This window comes from Triturus cristatus, chromosome 7 (assembly GCF_964204655.1).
Source record: "Triturus cristatus chromosome 7, aTriCri1.1, whole genome shotgun sequence".
Taxonomy (NCBI): domain Eukaryota; kingdom Metazoa; phylum Chordata; class Amphibia; order Caudata; family Salamandridae; genus Triturus; species Triturus cristatus.
In genome coordinates this window covers 1,134,354,914-1,134,375,873 of record NC_140590.1, presented here as the reverse complement: position 1 = coordinate 1,134,375,873, position 20,960 = coordinate 1,134,354,914, and the positions used below count along the sequence as shown (strand labels likewise).

The 20,960-nt window shown below is 49.7% G+C and overlaps 1 protein-coding gene across 2 annotated transcripts in view; it reads right to left on the bottom strand.

Annotated features, from left to right (window-relative positions):
• The window catches only part of TSPAN17 (tetraspanin 17), a 93,041-nt gene extending 76,580 nt beyond the window's left edge, over positions 1-16,461 (bottom strand). The window contains exons 1-2 of one of the 2 annotated variants that reach the window (XM_085618299.1): positions 16,319-16,461; positions 14,331-15,535 (exon numbers count right to left, since the gene is read on the bottom strand). In XM_085618299.1, the coding sequence (XP_085474425.1) occupies positions 14,331-14,483 (153 nt within the window). In that variant the 5' untranslated portion in view covers positions 14,484-15,535; positions 16,319-16,461. The remainder of the gene's footprint in view (positions 1-14,330; positions 15,536-16,318) is intronic. The other variant, XM_085618300.1, reaches the window with a different exon arrangement.
• Positions 16,462-20,960: the final 4,499 nt, after the last annotated feature.

The following is a 20,960-nucleotide window of genomic DNA, read 5'->3' as shown; positions in this document are numbered from 1 at the left end:
AATTGTCTTGCATAGGATACAAAGCAGTGTGTGTCCAGTGCAAGCTTGGCATAAGTTCAAAGAGGTAGGGGGCGCCAGGTTAGATTTTGCCTTTTGTCATGAAGATGAGAAAATGTAATTAACTTCACAATTGCTGCCAGTGATGAGGAAAGTGTTAATGTGCATGGGAGAAAGCCCAATGGACTTTGATACCCATTCTTTAAGGACTGGAGCATCACCTGAGGCTGCCAGAGGTGGGAGGGCGTGGCTTGACGCCAATGTAGGAGGAAGCGGGTCTCAGAGCTCTGGCCCCAGGCTTCCTCGTTTGCTATAATCCTGAGCCTCCGGCATCTGAAGCGGATACGAACTTAGCAGCTGACCCCCCGAACACCAGTGGGAGCAAGGAGGCGAGGCGACCCATGGTGAAACGCTGCGAAACAGCAAAGTTCGGTGATGCGGAGGCCCCAAGACGTGGCATCCAAGATGGCACCTGAGACCGGAGGACGGGCCGCGGAGCCCGAGAACTCATGGGAAGGTGCGGTGAGGGGCACCCAGCGGGGAGCACTACTGCTGCCAGAGCAAATGAGGACCATTAAGGGACCGCTTCACCACTGGCAAAACAGAAAGGTGAGCTGGGCCCTGTGAGCCGAGGGGAGCTGTCCGAGCGACCCGGATGGCTCGAGTAGGGCGTGGTTGTCAGCAATCTCCGTGCCGGGGCGCGCTTCAAGAAAAGTAACTCACTGCCCAGCAGCACCATTGAAGTGTGAGGTGTGGGCCCTGGGAGGAGTGTGTGTCTTCAAGATAAGGTTAAGTAAAGTAAATAAGAGTGCCTTCTGGGGCCTGACACTATAATTCTGAAGAGCGAGTGCACTGAGATGGCAAGGGGAATCAAGGCCCTCACCTTAAGTGGGCTGGATCGCGTTGAATGGCAGAGGGACTCCCCGCTCAGCAGGCCAGGTGGAGCGCAGGCAGTGAGCCCTGAGAGAAACGGAGACCCTCAGGCCATTGCAGCAAGGATTGGATGAGTGGATGTACCTGTTGGGACCCGATGGAGGAGCCCTGCGCGGCGACTAGGCCGAGCGGGTGAAGGGAGTGAGGGCCCTTGTGTATAATGGGCCGGAGTGGTGATTGGCATCAGTGGGACTCTGTGTGGGGCCCACGAGGCCTGGTGCCCCCTCGCAAGATACCAGGAAGAGTGACGAGGCCCCGCAGGGGTGAAGGAGGAAGCGCGTGGTGGCACAGAGCACTGAGAGGGGCCACTCAAGGCATGTATTGCCTGCTGCGTCGACGAGTGACGACGGCTCAACTGCGTGGGCCCTCATTGTGGGTGGGTGTGGAGGACATCACTGCACCATTCACTCGAGGCCACCAAGAATTTGGCACCAGGGGGTGACTACAATGGAGGCGACCTATAGGCAGGTTGAGAAGGCTCTCGAGCAGATGCCACAGGCAGACGATGACCAGGGGGAAAGTCACCAAACGAAGGGGCCAGAGCACTGCAGCTGCAGGAGGTGAGGGCACCCAAACTGATGAGGAGGAGGATCCCATGGACCCAGTAAAAGATGGATCCTCTATGAAGACCACATTACTTATATAATGGAAGCCATGAAGGCGTCCCAAGAAGCACTAGAGACTAAAATAGACTCCATTGGTACTGACCTTGGCCTCCTGAAGGATGATCATCGTCCACTAGTAGGTCACTGGGAAAGAGAAAATGATCGCAGATATTCCCTCGGAGGTTATGGAAATCTCTCACGAAGGTGGCGATGAAAGTTAAGATATTAGAAGTCCGCGCAGAAGACAGTGAAGGAAGATCATGCCGCAACAACTTGTGCATAATTGAAGTGCTCGAAAGGGAAGAAGGGCGATGACATAGTGCAGTATTTGGAGGACTGGATCCAGAAAGATGTAGCACCTGAAGGGCTGTCTCGATTCTACGCCACTGAAAGAGCGCATAGAGTACCAGCCAGGCCCCCCAAACCTGGACACCCCCAAAACCAATTTTTGCTTGCTTGCTTGCTCCATTTCAGGGACAGGGACCATATCCTTAAGAAGGCTAGACAGCAGCCGGACCTGCACATCGGAAACGGCAGGGTGATGATCTTTCCGGACTTTACCAGGGAAGAGCAGCGGCAAAGTTCTATGTTCCTAGCAGTAAAGAAGAAACTGCGCCAACTTCAGTTCCCCTATGCCATGCTGTTCCTGGCCAGGCTGCGGGTTGTGAGACCCAAGGGCACATTATTCTTTCAGTCGCCACAAGAGGCCTGGGATTGGCTGGATACTGTACCGGAATGGAGATCGGGGCAGCTTGCCGAAATAGACTACGGGAGATAGTGAAACGAGTTGTAGTCTGCTGAGAGCCCCAACCCCGACGGAGGTCCGAGTCGAGCAGAGCAAGGTCATTAGGGCGGTGGTGGAGCTTAGTCAAGCAGGATCCAGTCCCAGGTCAGCGAGAAGTGATCGAGAGGATGGAAGATCTGAGAGCTCTCCAATATTGAGTGCCACAGAGAAATCAGGAATGGAGGTGCCTGCTGTGACACCTCACACTGCAGATGAGTTGGGATGACTTTGTTGATCCAGAGCTCAGAGACTACAACTGTTGGCGAACTATATCCTTTCCTAGGAAGCTACGCATGGGGACATATCGAAGACAGGGGGGGTGTCAGTGAATAATATTGGAAACTCATGAGTTGGGGAGCTGGGCGAGACCAATAGCTCTAGTATGGAGGGAGTCCGGGTGGAGGGGGTTCCGGGGTAGGGCGACAGCCACTACACACATATACACAATTTTGTTGCAAAGTTTGGTTGGGAGGGGGCTTCACTTCTACCTATCTTGGGGAAGGGTAGTTGGGTAGTTTATTTGTTGTGAGAATGTTCACTGGGGACCAGGCATGACCGGAAGAAACATTTTGATAGTTTTTGCTCAATACCATTCCCATGGGATCCAACATAGATTATAAATGTATCTCCTGGAATGTCCGTGGGATGCACTCCATGACGAAGATACACAAGGTGTATGAGCTTTTGGCGCGTAGAGGGGCACAAATTGTATTATTACAAGAGACCCATATCAATGCAAAAGAGGGGGCTGCTTTGAAACATCGCTGGCGAGGGAATTATTTTACACAAGCTATGTGGCTTTTGCCAGAGGGGTGTTGGTGTGGGTGCGAGCTGGAGTCCCCTTCCAGTGTACAAGGGAATTTATTGCTCTGGAAGGGAGGTATGCAGTGGTGCTGGGTAAATTAGATGGGAGAGAAGTCACGATCGGGAGTATATATGCCCTAAATATGGACCAGGCTTAATTTTTAGCTGACCTTTCCAGATTGCTGGCGCACGTACTGACGGGGTCGGTGCTCCTGGGAGGGGCTTACAATAGTGTTGAGGATGTGGGGCTTGACCGATCGCATCCCTCACTCCATAACTCCCCTGCTCAGAGCTGCAAGGGCGCGTAGTGACTGCAACAACAATGGGGGTTAGTAGATTCTTGGAGGGCACAGCACTCAGGGATACTGGACTATTCTTTCTTCTCTCCCATGCATGAACTACATGTCAGATTAGACGCCATTTTATGCAAGCCAGATGTGCATGGGTATTTAAGGAACAGCGAGTATTTGCATGCTCAGTCTCCGACCATAATCCCTTGCTTGTCTGTCTTAGTTGGTCTAGGACTAGAACAGGGATTCCCACTTGGCATCTTAGGCCGGATAAGTTGGAAGATCAGGTGTACCAGGCTGAAACTCGCACAGCTATCGAACAATATTTTGCAGAGAACGCAGGGACGGCCTTGACACTCATGACTGAGTGGGAAGTGTTTAAAGAGGTGCTCATGGGTAGATGCATCGCGGCAGCGGTGGGGGTAAGGAGAACTCTTTTGGAAGACACACTACAGGCAGAGAAAAAGCTATGTCACATTGAACGCGACAGACCAGAGAATGAAGCAGCACAGAGGGAGCTCCTGGATGCCAGGGAGGAGGTGGCAGGACATGTAGAAAGGCTGCGCTGTTTTGATGATAAGAATTATATGTCAAGGGCGCACTCCGAGAGACACAAACCTGGAGCCCTACTGACTTGGCTGGCCAATCCAGCTAAGAGGGGATCGGTTATTCTAGAAATTACGAGGAATCAAGGAGAAGTATGGTACCGCCAGCAGGATATTAACCAGCATTTTTGCAACTACTATTCCAATCTTTATAGGAGCAAAGCATCCCCCACAACTGCAGAACGTGCCAACTTTATTGAGGATGTTGAATTACCATCCCTAGATGCAGAGGTCTTGGGAAGGGAGACAGAGCTTAGCGAGGTTAGAAGAGCTGTTAAGACCATGGCAAGGAACAAGACGTCGGGCACGGACGGGTTCCCTTTTGAATGCTATGCGACATACATAGACCTGCCGGGACCCCAGTTGGTAGCCTTATACAATCAGGCACAACAGGAGGGGAAACTTCCAGGAACCACTAGGGAGGCACTGATCGTTCCCTTATTAAAGCCAGGGAAGCAGGCATGGGACAAGACGGCATATCGACCTCTGTCGATGCTTAATCTTGATTATAAAATCCTGAGTAGGATATTGGCCACTCGCCTATAACCACATATGACAGGTCTCATACACTGGGACCAAGCCGGCATCATACCGACTCGCACTACGGCAATGAATGTACGAAGGCTGCTACGAATGATGGGAGCAGACTCTTATTGTAGAGAAGAAACTACTATCCTAATAATCGAAAAGGCTTTCGATAGTCTTGAATGGCAATACTTATTTAGTGTGATGTGAGCCTTTGGGTTAGGACAGGAGTTTGTAGCATGGACTGCTCTGTTCTATAGGGACTCCACAGCTCGGGTTCGGACAGGAAAACTTATATCAGACAGATACGTGGTTGAAAGAAGAAGAACGAGACAGGGGTGCCCGCTGTCGCCCTTATTGTTTACGATGGCTATGGAGCCACTAGCAGCCAGAGCTAGGACTGGAAATTGATACTAAGGACTAAATGCAGAGGGGCGCTTTCACCACATAGCCCTATATACATATGATCTGATTTTATTACTCGGCAACACAGGAACAGACCTCGAGGGAGCCAAAGACCTGCTGTTGGCCTTGGAGAGAGTGGCAGTCCTTAAGGTGAACCGGAATAAGTCCTGTCTATTTCCTATCATGCAGGGACGGGATAAAATGTAAACAGTGGAGGGAATCGAGTGGGAGGGGAGATGTATCCCGTATCTTGGGGCGCAAATATACCATGACAGAGCAGATCTCTTAGAGGGAAATGTGGGGAAGGTCATACGGGGGACAAAGGCTAGTTTTGACTTTTGGGGCGCACTCCCCTTGTCGTTAATAGGTAAGGCTTCCCTGCTAAAGATGATGATTCTCCCGTGGCTCTTATATGTGTTTGGGTTGTTACCAGTGTGGATACCTGCAGAGGAGTTTCAGCAGCTTAGGATGTTTGTGACGGAGTTATTGTGGGGGACTGGGCGGAGGCAAGTGACCTTAAAGACCTTGATGCGCCCCATAGCAGAAGGTGGGATAGCGGTGCCGGACTTTGAATATTACTATGTTGCAGCTCAACTGCAATGGCTGACGAAATTGGTGGCTGGCCAGCTTTGGGGTACAGTGCAGCAGGGTGATGGGTGCCCTGCACCAGACCTCCTGACTAGAATAGTGCTGCGACTTCCTATGCCAGAAATTGATATGTCGGCGGAACTGCGGGTATCCCGTAAGTGTTGGGTTTGTAGATTACAGAGGGCTAAAACGAGGTGCCCTTACATGCCGGAGATACCTTTGAAATATTGCATGGACTACCGCATGGGGCAGATTGGAGGAGGCTGGAGTACTCACTATGAAGATGATATGCTGTTACCATTCGATATATTTAGTGAGAAAACCAAGATACCTGGGGGAGACTTCTTGCTTCATGCGGCCCTGATGGCAGCTATCTGTAAACACTGGGGGAGCGGCCTGACTGAACCTCCTTTAAATGAAGGGTGTGGTGTCGGCAGCAGGGACATTTAAAGCGGTTACCTGTTTATATAGAAGGCTGAGCAGGGCAACGCTCCTACCGCTTCAGGAGCTGCAACAGAAGTGGGAGGAGGATTTAGGGGAGCCCATAGAGGACAAAGAGCGGGCAGAGCTCACGGAGAGGGTTAGTAAGGTACCCAGGAATGCTAGGTTCCAGCTAGTAAATTTTTACATCTTCCATAGAGCATACCTCACCCCTGGGTGCCTCAACAAGTTTTTTAATATAGTAACGGCGGCATGCCCCAGATGTGGAGAAATAGGCACAGAGTTCCTTCACATGTTTTGGAATTGCCCAGAGATAGGACATTTCTGGAAAGAGATGACGGATGTGTTAGCCTAAATTAATGAAAAGGAGGTGCACTTGAATCCAGGACATTGCTTACTTCACAGATTCCCACACATTGCTAGGAATAAAGTCACTAGTAAGTTTCAAGACCTGGACTGATACTAGCGAAGCATGATAGCTCGAGTCATTGGAAGGTGAGAAGAGGTCCTAGCATAGGCAGGTGGAGAAGGGAGTTTGAGCGCTGGGCAGGTAGTGAGTGAACAGCACGGCTAAGAGATGCTAGGCGCAATGGGAGTGAGAAGACGCCGGATGCAGCTAGGGCTTGTGAAGCTTTGACGCCACACTTTAATCAGCTAAATGACAACACAGATGAGAGTAACAGAGATGCCCCACAGGCAGATGGTTTGTAAGCTGTATTGGAGGGATGCATGCGAGTGGAGAGAGGAAATAGTGGAGTGCTCCTCTATCGGCAATTGGCTGGAGGAGACCATGGATACTACGATAACGGGATGGAAATTACAAGAGAGCAGCCCTGGGAAAGGTCCCGGAGCATAGAAATCCACGGTTCGCCTGGGGGGGGGAGGGGGGAGGCTAGAGTGGGTGGGGTTACCAATACGTTATGGGTGGGGGGGATAGTTTCTGTTAATTGCACTACGTATCACTGCGAGATATGAACTTGGTTGTAAATGAACCCCCTGAAAAAGTATTGCATGACTATGAAGATCTCTTCAGTAGTGATAAGCTGCATTCCTGTTAAAAGAGGATTTGTGTTGATTCACATGCTCACTCCAAAGATTATACTGTATTGGTATATGTAACGTAAATGCCTAATAAAGTTTGTTTACAAAAAAAAAAAAATCTGAGGCTGCCGGAGTGGGTTACTCAATAGAGAATGTCATGAGCAGTGCTTAATTTGTGCCGGTGCTTTCCAATGCTGAGCACCGGCACTTATTTTCCAGGCCCGGCACTATAGCTATCTTTTATGCAGGCAGCTGTGGTGCAGATAATTTTTCAAAGGGGAATGCACGCAGCAGGTGTACTTTTCCCAAATCATCTTCCAAGCTGTTTTCACTTTTACCCATTCTGTCAAAAGGCCTGCACCCTGCCTGAGCCTCTAATTGGATAATTAATGCTAGGATCGAGCTCATGACTCAGCCGGGGTGAGGTAAGCTCGAAAACCCAGGCCCAGGACGAGGATGAAGGAACGTGACGAGCAAACGAAAATGAGTACATTACGTTAGCCTGTGTGCTTAGAGCTTAGTAATAAAATATTTCACAGAGGCCCACGACTGTGTCTCTCCATCCAAGCCAGCAGTAGGGCGGATCTCCGTTCTTCTCACCCCTCAGACACTGCTTGTGTCATGAGTGCCACAGAAATGTAAGTAGTGGGTGAGGGTAGGTGGGTGAATAAATGTCGCTGTGCCTTCTTTTTTCAATTATGAATAATGACTCAAATTTGGACCTCTTGTTTCCCTCACTCGTCGTGTGCAGTGGTGACCTGCCTTTGCATGCATCTGCAGCATCTTGCTTCCTGGGACAGCCTCTTGGGCACCTTGTTGCCGGAGCTGAGCTGGATGGTATCACTGGGATGGACTTCACTGTGAATCTGCCAGTGAATGCATCTTTCTGCCTCCTCCTGTACCGGGCCTTGTTGAACATGCTCGGCTACACAGAAAGAGAGAAGCCTTTCAATAACTAATTAATGTCAACTTAGCTCCGGCAACAAATACGTGTGTTTTTTTATTTAATAATCGAGGGGTGCTTACTTTAAATAATCAAGTAAGGCCCGGAGAGCCAAAGTCTAGGCCCATACCACTATCATGAATCCAATTTCCAGTGCATAATTTGAGCTGGTGATTGCAAGTGGTGTCCAGCAGCACTTATTTTTAGGGACTGGGACAGAACGAGAGAGAAAGGTAAACATGGGTAATGATGCAAGAAGGGAACAACTGGAAAATAGCGATAAAGGGAAAAGATAGGAGTGAAAAGTACTAGCAAAACAGAGATAAAGGGGGAAAGATAGTGTCTGGTGAAAGATTAGACAAATGGCAACCCCGCATTTGGCAGCGCTGGTAACGAGGTTCTGAGATAAAGCTTTGAGCCCCGGCACTTATTTTTTTACAAATTAAGTACTGGTCATGAGTTTGGGTAGATGGTCGTCTGTCTGTTGTAGAGGGGATGTTGAAGAAAGTGATGGGTTTTTACTGTAGTAACATGTTTCCTATCTAATTTCTGGTTGTGTATCAGGACCCTTTATGGCGGCTTTCTATATCTGGATTATCGGCCATTCTTTTCTTAAAAGGGCAGCGAAGAAAGCAGGGGCTTGTCCTTTTGGGAAAAATTTAGGATTTAGATCAACAGAGACTAAGATTGAATGGTGTGGTGGAGGAGTACTAAGTGAGGACAACTAATCAAAAGGTGCTTGCAATAAGTTTAACCACTGGCAATAGCTCGGGTAGCGCTCCAACCTATTGTTCTTTTGCTCACCATGCCACCTCAGTTTGAACCCAGCCATAGGCAACTCAGTCTTGACAATGTTCCTCGAGGGAAAAGTCCAGCCCGAACTGCCAAGCCAGGTCCTCCATGAACCGAAACACAAGCAACTGGGGATAGGAGTGGGCCTAATGGCTAGGGCGGTCGACCTTGAATCTGGGGAGCTGGGCTCGAGTCTCGGCAATGACGCTGAACATCCTGCAATTCAGGGCAAATCACTTAATCTCCCCGTGCCTAACAAAAATGAATGTGTCCTCATGTAAAGCAATTGGTGCTATGTAACGCGCTCTGATACCCGACTCGAGTCAAGTTCGCACTATATAAAACTCTGTTAAAAAAAATAAAACAGGACCGGTTTCACCCTAGTTATAGGCTCATCAGCTGGGTACAGCTTCATTCCAGTGACACAGTGAGCACAGGATCCACATCTGGGCATACTCATGCCACTTAGGGCCGTATATGAAACACACAAAAGGTGATGGAAGGCTGCTTGCACTAAGTCTAACCACTGGTCCGGGGTTGCTTCTGATACGGTTCAGGGAGGACCTGGCTTGGCAGTTCAGGCTGCACTGTTCTGATTGAAGCACGGTTAAGTTTGATTTGGAGATGGCTGGGTTAAAAGTAAAGTGGCATGGTGTGCAAAAAAAGGAGGGAGTGGGATGCTGCGCCGAGTAATTACCAGTGGCTGAGATAAATTCAAGCATTCCATCCATCACTTTTTGTATACTTTAGTTGGGTCAACTACTGCCCACAGTTATCTAGCCGAGTGAGTGCAAGTCTTTGCCTGGACATTATATCTAACTATTTGGGTGAAAATGATTTAAGCCAATCATCTGGCTTGGGGATATTGAAAGAAATGAAAAACGAGCTGGATAGGCTTGCACATATGTGGTCGGGGACTTTTGTTTGTATGGACAGCGTTGGTGGCAAGGAGGGCTTAGCCTGGGGCAGTGAAATATAACAGGTTATTAAGAGACGGGTATAAAGTTAAAAGAACTGCGTAGATTTTGCCAAGGTAGGGGACATGGGGTAGTAGAACATGGAGATATTAAATAAGTACTTCATGTTTTACAGACAAGAATCGATTCACTTATCATTCCTGGCGAACACGTTATATTTGCTAGAAATCAGAAATTGCTTGGCAATGAAGTAGTCGGTTTCAAATGGTACTATAGATATTCTAGTTTTGGGGGAAACAGCCTGGTTGATGGATAAGAAGGAGGCTGTGGGGTGACAACCTGTGACCCGAATCAAATCCATTAAAGGGGGGAGGAACAAGAAAATACACATGTCCAGGGTATTTCCTGGATTACAGAAAAGCATAGCAATCAGGAAATGGGATGCAAAGGTTGAGGCAGCCCATGGCAGACCTTGACAGAGTGTACACAGGGGCGATGGTTGAGGCGCGTGGGAATGGATGGCAAAATTAATTGGATGGCAAATTAAATGATAGGGGTATGGTGAGAAAGGTTTGGGTGGTTTGTTCATGTGGGAGGGGAGGCTTGTGGGGGGATTCGTTTGAAACACTGTATTAGTGAGGTGGGGTAAGTTAACATAAGTTATACAGGATATAAGTTTCCGCTGCATACCTATCCCAATAAAGCGGCATACCTGTACCAATAAAGCGGCCTTTTGCCCTTAAATTGGCTTGGTTATTCTGCGCCATCTCGCATTGATGAGGATGGTGGAAGTTCCTTTATACACGCCAACAGACCTGATTCAGACTCCTGGTGTTTTTTATGTCTTTATTTTAGCTATCACGTGACCCGTTTGGCTTTGCTCCAAAGTATGTCAATAGAGAAAATAAATACCCCGTTTTTTTTTCAAAAGCTCCTTTATTCAAATTTTAAAGTGTTGGCCTGTATGTTCCTTTAAAGGTTTGGGGCAGCTTGTTGCTATTTCTAAATGTGTGTTGCTTTGGGAGGAACGTAATGTTGGGGAGAATGGCGAATAGTGTTCCCAATGATGTAAGTGGGAGAACTCTCTCCCCAACACCGGTAAAATCATCCGCGTGACGTAACCTAAATAATTCGAAAAAATACAGAGAGCCCGGAAACTCGTGCACTGGTGGTCTCTAGGGCGCAGGCGTGCCCCTTACAGTCTGGTGTGTTGCCCAGTGTCCAACGCACTCCACATACTCCTCAGCACTGTGCAACATTTTTTATGTTTCAACTCTGCATATCTCAGTAGCAATTACAGTATAGTGACAGAATTATAGGCGATGTGTCGGCAGGGGCTTTAAAGGTCTCGTTCGCCGCTTAGCAGGAAACGCAGAAGCGTTTGGGGAAAACAGGAAGCGGCTGGGGGGGGGATTAACAGGAAGCCGGAAATGGTTAGCGGAAGAGGATTTCAGGAAGCGGTTCGGGTTGGCAGAAGTCGCTGAAGGACAAAGCGGCATGTAGTTAGGAGGACATAGGATGGATTTAACATGGAGCAGTGAGAGATTAGGGCTGGGGTTGGCGGGAAGGGCTGTGGTTTGGGAGTTGGAAACGGAATACGCTGCACGAGAGCAGATATAATATACAGACACTCGTCTGGAAAAAAATAGAAGTGAGGGGATATAGAGGCGAATTGAGGTATTAACACATACACTCATGAGAGAACAAGACAAACTGCAAAGAGGCGAGGGGTATGCTGGTAAGAGGTACAGTGCAGAAAGGCACCGCAAAGTATTGGGGGCATGGCAGTCTGGTAATAAAGTAGATGCCAATATGCTGGCACACTAGAAGTGAAAGGGAAAATTGCTGGGCAAGCTGGCGATGCCGAGGAAAAGAGCTGCGGTAGGAAATAGATACAGGACAGAGCCCAGGGCAAACATTGTATTGCAAGGTCGGGCAGTTTGGCAGCGCAGCGAATGAGGTGCAGGGCAGGCAGACGGGTTATATGGCAAGTTGCGGGCCGACTGACAGCACTGAGGATAAGCTGCAGAACGGACAGACCGCGCAGAGAATGAGTTACAAGACAGGCTGACAGTACAAAGAGGATAACTGTCAGCGCAGAGGATGGCGTGAAGGGCGAGTGGATACTGCAGACTCGGGAGCATGGCCGCCCGGCAGTGCAAAAAAGAGGTGCAGGACAGGCCGTGCTGTGCCGGGCAGTTGGGAAATGTTCAGGATAAGCGGGACAGACTTGCCGCGCGGAGGATGAGATGCAAGAAAGGAAGTTCGCTGAGTGGAGAAGCAGAGCACAGCTCTCGTGCGTAGAGGCACTTCGTACAGTGCAAGAGGACAGCGCCGCGGGAGAGGTGCAGGGCATTTGTGTGGTGTGTGTGTGTACGGTAAAGATGTTCGCGGGAGCCAAAAGCATAACCACACACATTACAACGACCCTGTTGTGCACGGTGACCTCTGGGCTCATGAGGATGCGTTTTTGGCTGTGAGAAATCTACCACCATCGTCCCCTGTACTACTCCAAAACTTCTGCTCTGCTGAGTGCGGGCGATCTGCCCCCAGCCTCCACCCCAAACAGGCTCCGTCCAGACAAGAAGCCCAGGCATCCCAGCGCAGCGCCCACATGACCCTCGTACTGAGGGCCGGACTGTGTTAATTTGATCCTAACGTTTAGTCTAATAACGATCAAGTCTTCGCTGCAGCCCGCCGTATATTAATCCGGTGCAGCACATCTCAAAGAAAAGTTCAGACTGGCCAACGTTTCAGTGTCATTAGCAACCTCGGTACAACGACAGAGAAAATAAAAGTATGATTCAGACTCCACCATGCCCACACAGCCCCCCCCCCCCCCAACACACACACACACACACAGCTGACGCCAGCACAACAAACATACAAACAACACTTATTTTTGAGACTGTACTGCTCCACCGCAGAACAATAGAGCTTCAACCGCTGTGAACAGAGCCCCTTTCACTGCACCCCCCGGGCCTGTGCCCTGCTGCCTACATACATCGCCCCTAACACATACGACAGTGTTCCTCACACATCGCATACTACCCACACACACATAGCGTACTGTTCTCGACATACACAACAGCTCCCACACAGCTGCCATGTCACGTGTGGTACCTTCAGCCGGTCGTGTTTATTAGTTCTGGCTTGAAAGCGCAGTTGTCTCCGTGACTTCTTGTTAGCAATTCTTTAAAACCCACCCCGAGTGGCATTTGGCTCATCTCGCCTCATGCAATTTGGCTCTTTGGTGCATCATCTGGCGTTTTAGTGCGTGTTTCCATTGGAATGTACGAGGGACTCTTTTTCATGTTAAAAGTACACGCAGTCATCACACTGTCACATTCAGTTCCTTACCTCCTATTCGCATTTTGTACAAAAACAAGGCAGGATCCATTAGTAACTCTTAAAAATATACAGAAATTGACTTTTGACTCTACCTACAGGAGTGTTTTTCTCTCACACACCTCTGTTGACAGTTTGCTGTATTATTCCACCTATTAGTAAATATGTTCACTGGAATGCATGAGGGGCTATTCTTGCATCTGGAAACTACAATCACCACACTGTCTGTCACATTCAGTTCTCTAGCTCCATATGCACTCTACACAGAAACCAATTCTTTTTTTCCACTCTATCCCACAGTCTTGGTAAACCCACTAGGTGGAGCTTTCATGTGCCAAATATTTGTTCTTGCAATGCGTGCAAACCGCTATTTTGCATGCCTGTATTTGCATATATTAGCAGCACATGAAAAGCAGAATGCCGTTGCCAATGCTTTTTTTTTTTTTATCTCGCAGCACTCTATGTTTAGATTTTAGAACACGTACGTAAAATATTGAAAAGTAAACTACAGCTCCTGGAATAAAACATGCAATTGTCTAAACATCCAGAACTGGCTCAAGTTGTCATGGGGCCACTCTGCAGCTCAGCGCGCATGCTCACCACACAACAAAACGTTGTTCCTATGCATAGCACAAGCTCTCTCCTCACACACGCCAAACGCCATACACTCCTCATCAACACATCAAACAGACTCACGCCTTTACTTGCCCCTCCTGCAGCGCACAGCCCTTCGCACGCTATTGCCACAGGCACATTTGCCCCCAAAGACAGCACATGGTGCTGCCCCCCTCCCCCATCGCACACAGATCCTATCTCTCTCGCGTGAAAACACACACAGCTCACAGGTGGGCGGCCCACTGACGTGTGAGACACCTCCAAGTGCTGATGTTATAATCCACTTTACATGCAGACGCCCCTTTTATGTCTGCCCTAAATGTAAAACTGCAAGTCCCGGCATGCAACCCACCGTTAGCTGCAAATCCTAGAAAGGGAAATATGGCACGTGACAAGAAGTCACATGGCGGGTATACACACAAAAACAATGTCCCTCAAAAACAGACTCATGCCCCAATCCCCCCCATCCCCTACACACACACACAAAGGACGCAACTACCTGGCACACAGTAAACAATATCTGTTCGCAGCTACCGATGCAATCTGTCTGAACATAATTCTTGTAACTAACTTGCTGTGCCCTTGGTATTATGCTACTGTTATAAAGCGCTCTGATGCCTTCGGGCCATGTCCGCGCTATAAAAAATTGCAATAAAACGCCCAATACACATTACAACACCGCACAGGGGACACTCACCCAGAAGATGATATTGAAGGCGAAGAGGGAGTACTTGACGCAGCAGCTCACGTCGGGCCCCCTGTATGGCTGCTGCTTGCTTGACATAGTGCAGGGTGAGATGTGGGGGGCAGGGGGAGGTGAGCGGACACAGGGGGCAATCAGAGGGCACATACAATGACCAATGAATAGATCGGGGGCACACGGTAATGTGGGCAGCAGCAAAGCTAAGCAGGCTGCAGGGTCCTGGGTAGAGTGTCAGGCTCTGAGAAGAAGGGAAATATAGAGCTTGGCTACAGGAGGACGGAGTGGGGCGCTATGAGTATGACAGGTCCTGAGAGATACCCGGAAGTGTCAGGGTTCAAGTCCAGAGTGTCGAGTACAGTAGGCGAGAATCTCGGGCTCTAGGGGGTAGTGTGGCACTCCAGGCCCTGTGACAAGACAATGCTAGGCTGGAAGAAAGTGTCAGTGTAAAAGAGCAGCTGCCAAGTTGTAGGACGCGTGTGTTACGGATACATACTCTGAGAGTGTGTCAAACTATAGAAACTGAGTGTTAAACTGAAGGAGGGGAGATTGCCGGGCTATATAGGAGGAGAGTGTCGGGCATAGAATTTTAGACTGCGAGAGACATGAGTATCAGGTTTAAGGGGTGTTTGTCACTTTCTAGTTGGGATGTGAGGCTTGAGGCGAAAGTGTCGGCCTCTAGAATAGAGCGTTACTCAGAGTGGTAAAGCATCAGGGGGTGAGCGAACCCTTGGCTGTAGCAGAGCGTCCCAGGCTTGGAGAGAAGGGATTTTAAACTTAAGAGGAGTCGGAGTGCGAGAACTAATGCTAAAAGAGAGCATCGGATTCGATGGACATGGTGCTGGGTTCGAATGTCAGTCTCTGTGAGCACCCTGTGACGGATTATTAAGGCAGGGGTTGGCAGTCCGTAAATAAATGAGCGTTGTCGTCACCCCGATGCGCCACATACTCAGTCTCGTAAGGGGCAGTTTTAGGTTGCGTGTGTTTTTGTGTGGAGAGAGCACTGGCCTCGGCAGTCACAGATTTTCAGGAGAACAACATAAGCACGTGTGAGCTTGGGCAAGTGCAAAATACAGGGCATGGAAGTGAGAAGGGTCCGCAGCAAGCAAGCAGTTTCTGGGGGTGAGGGTCCCGCAGGCAGCAGGCTCCGAGCGTGAAGGTTTCTCAGGCTCCGGGCTTGAGGGCTCCGCAGGCAGCAGGCTCTAAAAAAGGGACAGATGCAGGAGGTTTGTTCAGGCGAGAGCAGTCACAATCCGAGCTAAGCAGGCGACAGTCGCTGTGGGGTAGTCAGAGCCAGGAAGCACTTACACAGGGAGCACGCTATGAGAGGGAAGAGGAGAACACACAGGCAGGGAACAGGCACAGGCGTCCAGGGAACAGTCACATGAAACATCCACTGCCTGATAGGGAGCCTTCACTGACGGGGAATTCTAAGGGGCACAGGGAGGTTTCGCAGTCAGGGCAGTAACAGGGTATGAGGGAGCGTTACAATCAGCTGCCACGGTTAGGGGGCAGTCTCTCACAAGTAGGGGGCAGTCTCTCACAAGTAGAGTGCAGGCACAACTCAGGAGCAGTTACAAACAGGATGTCACCGCGGGAGGGTGGCAGGCACATAGTAGAATCACGGACAAGATGCAGTCGCATGTAGAGGCCAGGCACACACACGAAATAATCCCACACAGGGAACACTTTCGGGTAAGGACCAGGCCTAGACAACAAACAGTCGCACAGGAAGCAATCGCAGGAGCAGGCTCATGTGTGCAGCAGTTACAGAGCGCAGGGACACAGTTGGAGGCCAGTTACAGTCCACGAACAATCGCAGGCAGGAGCAGTCACAGACTGGAAGCAGAGACAAACAGAGAAACGATGCGGTCACAGGCATGGAGCAGTAACATGTAGAGAACAGTCTGCGGATGGAATAAGGGAGGGGTCGCCTGCAGGGGGCATTCGAATTCGGCGAGCTGTTACAGGCACGCGGTACTCACAGGCAGGGCTGGCGCAGGCAAGGGCCTCACACGAGGAGGCTTCGGGGACCAGAGGCAGAGCTGCACTGCCCTTTGTTCGGGAGCATCTTGGGGGATGTGGGAGCCATGTCTGTGGCGCTCTCTCTGCCTGTCTCCCTGTCTCCGCCCCCTACAGTGTCTGCTCCCAGACTCCTCCCAGGCAAAGGGGAGGGGGGCTCCAGGAGACTGCAGCACTAACCTGAAGAGGACCCCTACAGGCACTCAATTGTTACTGCTGCCTGTCTGCGCCATTAACACCACAGTCCTCCACCGCCAGTGACAACTGCCTGCTCGCGCAGTGCCTGTGCCGATAACGGCATATCCGGTTTCCACGAGTGACAACATACCTTGCTGGTGCAGTGCAGTGCAGTCCATCTGGCCGCATTAGTGAAAGCGCAGCCGAAAGGTAACAGAGTCGGGGACCGCACGTCCAGTCTGCACCAGTGACAGCACACCTGCCTGCACTAGGTACATCATACTTTTATTTTTGCAGTTTTTATATAGCGCGAACTCGACCCGAAGGTATTGGAGCGCCTTACATGAGCCCCAGTTACATTAAACAAGGTCACATTCATTTTTTGGTAGACAGGGGGATATTAAGTGATTTGTCCAGAATCACAGGTTGTTGAGCCGAAGCCGAGACTCGGACCTGGTTCCCCAGCTCCAACGTCTGCAGCTGCGCCAGGGACAGCGCGGCACAATATACACCAGTAACAACTCAACACGGGCATCTTGGCTTCTTGAGTGTAAGAGCACAGCCTGTGAATGACAGGACACTGCTTACACCTTAGGCTGCACAGTCTGCCTGCACAAGTAACAACTCAGCCTGACTGCAAACACGTCACAGCAACCAATGGCAGTACAGTCTGCAAGCAATAGACAGCACTGCTTGATGTCACGTGACAGCAAGTTCTACTTGCACAACCAGAACACTGTCTGCATCATACACAGCACAACCTGTGACCACACCATACGCCGGCACAGGGCTTCAAGTGGGATGAAAAAAGTGTGGTGGGGGTCTCTATAAGGGGCGTGGTATATGTAATTAGGTACGTGCCTTAAACACAAACTACATGTCTGTGATTGCCATAGAGTGCCCCCAACCGGTATATGGGTTCCTCCCTGAGCTTTCTGTTATTGTTCCCAGATATATAATGCAAGTAACACACAAAACAGCCACAACTATTGGCTTTGTTAGTGGTTGTCAGTTGTTTAAGATAAAGGAGTAAACACCAATGATTTTTCATATTCAAAATGTTTCAATTCTGAGATTGTGAATTAAACAGGACAGGCCTGTGGGAGGGGTCGCGATCTTCAGAGTTTCTCATTCCCTCCTGTTATATTCACTGTATGTTAGACACGTATGCCCTTGTGATCTCCACAACTCGTCCACCTGCGTATTTTACATCTCAGCTCTTTCCCCTCTAGCACCTTCTTTTCACTCTCTCTTGAATGCACTTCCTCGCATCTCCTTCACCCCACCACTCCCAACATATACACCACGCTCACGCGCCTCTAAGCACTGCATTTTCATTTACTTACGCCATGTCAATATTCTGGCAACTCTGTTTCTCCTTAACACATAGTTGCACACACTTGCAATTGGAGTACATGTCCATTGCACTCTGTCCTCTGCAGAGGCCAAGGATTGGATGAACATGACTTCTGAACACCCTTTTGACTAGGGGTGGGCGGAATTTGCGGAATTAAGGTACGCAAATCTCCGCGAAACGGTAAAAAATCTCAGCGAACATGCAGAAATTCCGCGAACACGCGGAATTGCTTGTTCGCAATGCTTTTTTCCTGTTCACAATCGCTGTTTGCGTGCTCGGGGAGAAATATGTCGCAAACACGCATTTTGAGAACGCGAACAAGCAAAAATTTTCGCGAAGTCGCGGAAAGCAGAATTTTGGGCAATTTCGCGTTCTCTGCGGAATGCAAAATTACCCAAATTCCGCCAGCGGAACGGAATTTACCACCCAGGCCTACTTTTGACCCAGTGACAGGCACGATAAGAAGAATCCTGCACTGCTTTCAGCCTCAACTCGGGAGAGCTCAATCATGTTATCCGTTATAAATACCACTAGGAGACTCAATTCAAAGTATGCGTGGTACAAGAATAACTATGCTACACTAAAATAAAATACACAGATACAACATCCTGGTAATAGCCAACACTCTTAGCGAATGCAAGATTAAGTAAAACGTGAAATATAAATAGGAACTAAGTTGCTGACCTTACCGTAGCATTTTTACATTCATTGTTCAATATTCGATCAGTGTTTTTGACATTACGTCTAAGGACATGAATAGAGGGCACAATAGGGCCCATTTCAATGTCTGTTTTTAATTACTGCTGGGTCTGAGACCAGGAAGGACCCGGCCCACTTAAAAACCTACACTGGTACCAACAAAGCCTGGGGCAACTCTTCCTCCTTGCAATGATTACCCCTATTGACTGCATAGTTTACACCACTGACAAGCAAACTGCCAAGACCAGTATCAAAACAATTTATTAGAGCAGGGGTACTGACAAACTTTCTCTCGGGGGCCAAATTTAGAGTGTGGTTTGTGGCCGAGGGCCGCACCAGTGGGGAAGGGGCGGGGCTAGAAAAAAAACTGTGACCATGAGCTTGAACACAGGCCCCTGCAGCAGATGCCTTCGTCCACTGAGCCACCAGACCCGGCATGCACATCTCTCTCTCTCTCTCTCTCTCTCTCTCTCTCTCTCTCTCTCTCTCTCTCTCTCTCTCTCTCTCTCTCTCTCTCTCTCTCTCTCTCTCTCTCTCTCCGCCTCTATCTGTCTGTCTCTGTCTCTACCTGTGTCTCTCTCTCTCTCTGCCTCTATCTGTCCCTGCCTCTGTCTGTCCCTGCCTCTATCTGTCCCTGTCTCTATCTGTCTCTGCCTCTCTGTCTCTGCCTCTCTGTCTCTATCTGTGTCTCTCTCTCTCTGCCTCTATCTGTCCCTGCCTCTCTGTCTCTATCTGTCCCTGCCTCTGCCTCTCTGATGTCCCTGCCTCTATCTGTCCCTGCCTCTATCTGTCCCTGCCTCTATCTGTCCCTGCCTCTATCTGTCTCTGCCTCTATCTGTCTCTGTCTGTCAGTCTGTCTCTGCCTCTGTCTGTCTCTGTCTATCTCTGTGCCTCGGGCAGTGCACACGTACTGTGTCTACACGTCCCCGTCACCAGCCCAGAGACAGTCCCCCCCACTCCCTCCGCTCCCTGTGTAATGTAAAAGCTAGCTGTCACTCCCTGCTGTCCTCTGTCACCTCACCCGTCTCTCAGTCCCTAATGCCCTCTGTCACCCTCTGTCCCCTCCTCTGGCTCTCAGTCCCTGCTGCCCTCTGTCACCTCACCCGGCTCTCACTCATTGCAACCCTCTGTCACCTCACCTGGCTCTCACTCCCTGCGTTCCTCTGTCACCTCACCCGGCTCTCACTCCCTGCGTCCCTCTGTCACCTCACCCGGCTCTCACTCCCTGCATCCCTCTGTCACCCCACTCTCACACCCTGCTGTCGTCTGTCCTCTGTCAGCTTACCGCCACAACACTTGGAATAGGGCCAGGGCACTCGCAGCATGAGGAATCCATAGCTTGCGGAAGACACTGATGTCGCGGAGGAACGTTGTCTCGCTACCTTTATAATTGAATTGTAGCCTAATCTTTCTATTAAGGCCTTTTATTACTGTACTGGATGGCGGGCTGTGGCACCCATGGAAAAATGCGTAGTCTGTTGGTGCAGGTGGTTCCTGTTGCGCTTATTTATTAATCACTGTATTAGCATACATGCCAACATTTCAGAAGAGCAAAGTGGGAGATTCTTTTTTTTAAAAAATCGTGAGAATGGGGCCTTGAATCGGGTTACTGTCATGTATGGGCCTTGGAAGTGTGCTGCTGCAGGAACGGACATTTGAAACGCAAATGCACGTTTTGTTCTTAACTTTCAGAAGCGTGGAGGCAGTGGCAGGCAGAGAGAGGGTGATGCAAGTGTTGTGCACTCACTGGCCTGGCAGGTTGCTGCTGGCAGTGCATATACCACCCACCCCCCACCTGTGTGGCAGCCCAGGCGCACACACACAGCCGCCCCTAGTACTTCACAGGTCTTTAAAAGACCATTCACTTGCTAACAAGCCTTTTTTGTATTTCACCTCTTAGCGCCCCCACAGCTCCACTCTTACTATCGCTGGAATTGCCGGCCCCCTCTTGGAGTCCGGGCTGCTGCAACGGCGGTGTTTGGTGACACTTTAAAAAAAAAACAAAAAAAAGAACACCGGTATATTGCCTGCAAGTTCCGCGGGCCGCCAAGGAAGGCTTGCCGGGCCGCGGGCCGTACTATGAGTACCCCTGTATTAGAGCAACACCACAGCCCCTTGTGTTAGTGGTTGCACTTCATGTAAAAGTGGCACCAGGGTATAGCAAGTACCAGCATGCTCAAGCAGTGCAAAAAAAAAAGGTTCGCTTAATAGTGACATCATTTCCGCACCACTGACATCACAGTCTGCACCGCACATCAGGCAACTGGCATGTTTGTACCAGTAGCAGTGCACACTGCTTTAGCGATTGCAAGCTTTCTTGTATCAGCGGCAGTAATTCCTACCTGATCAGTGCCACCTCACCGCCGAACATC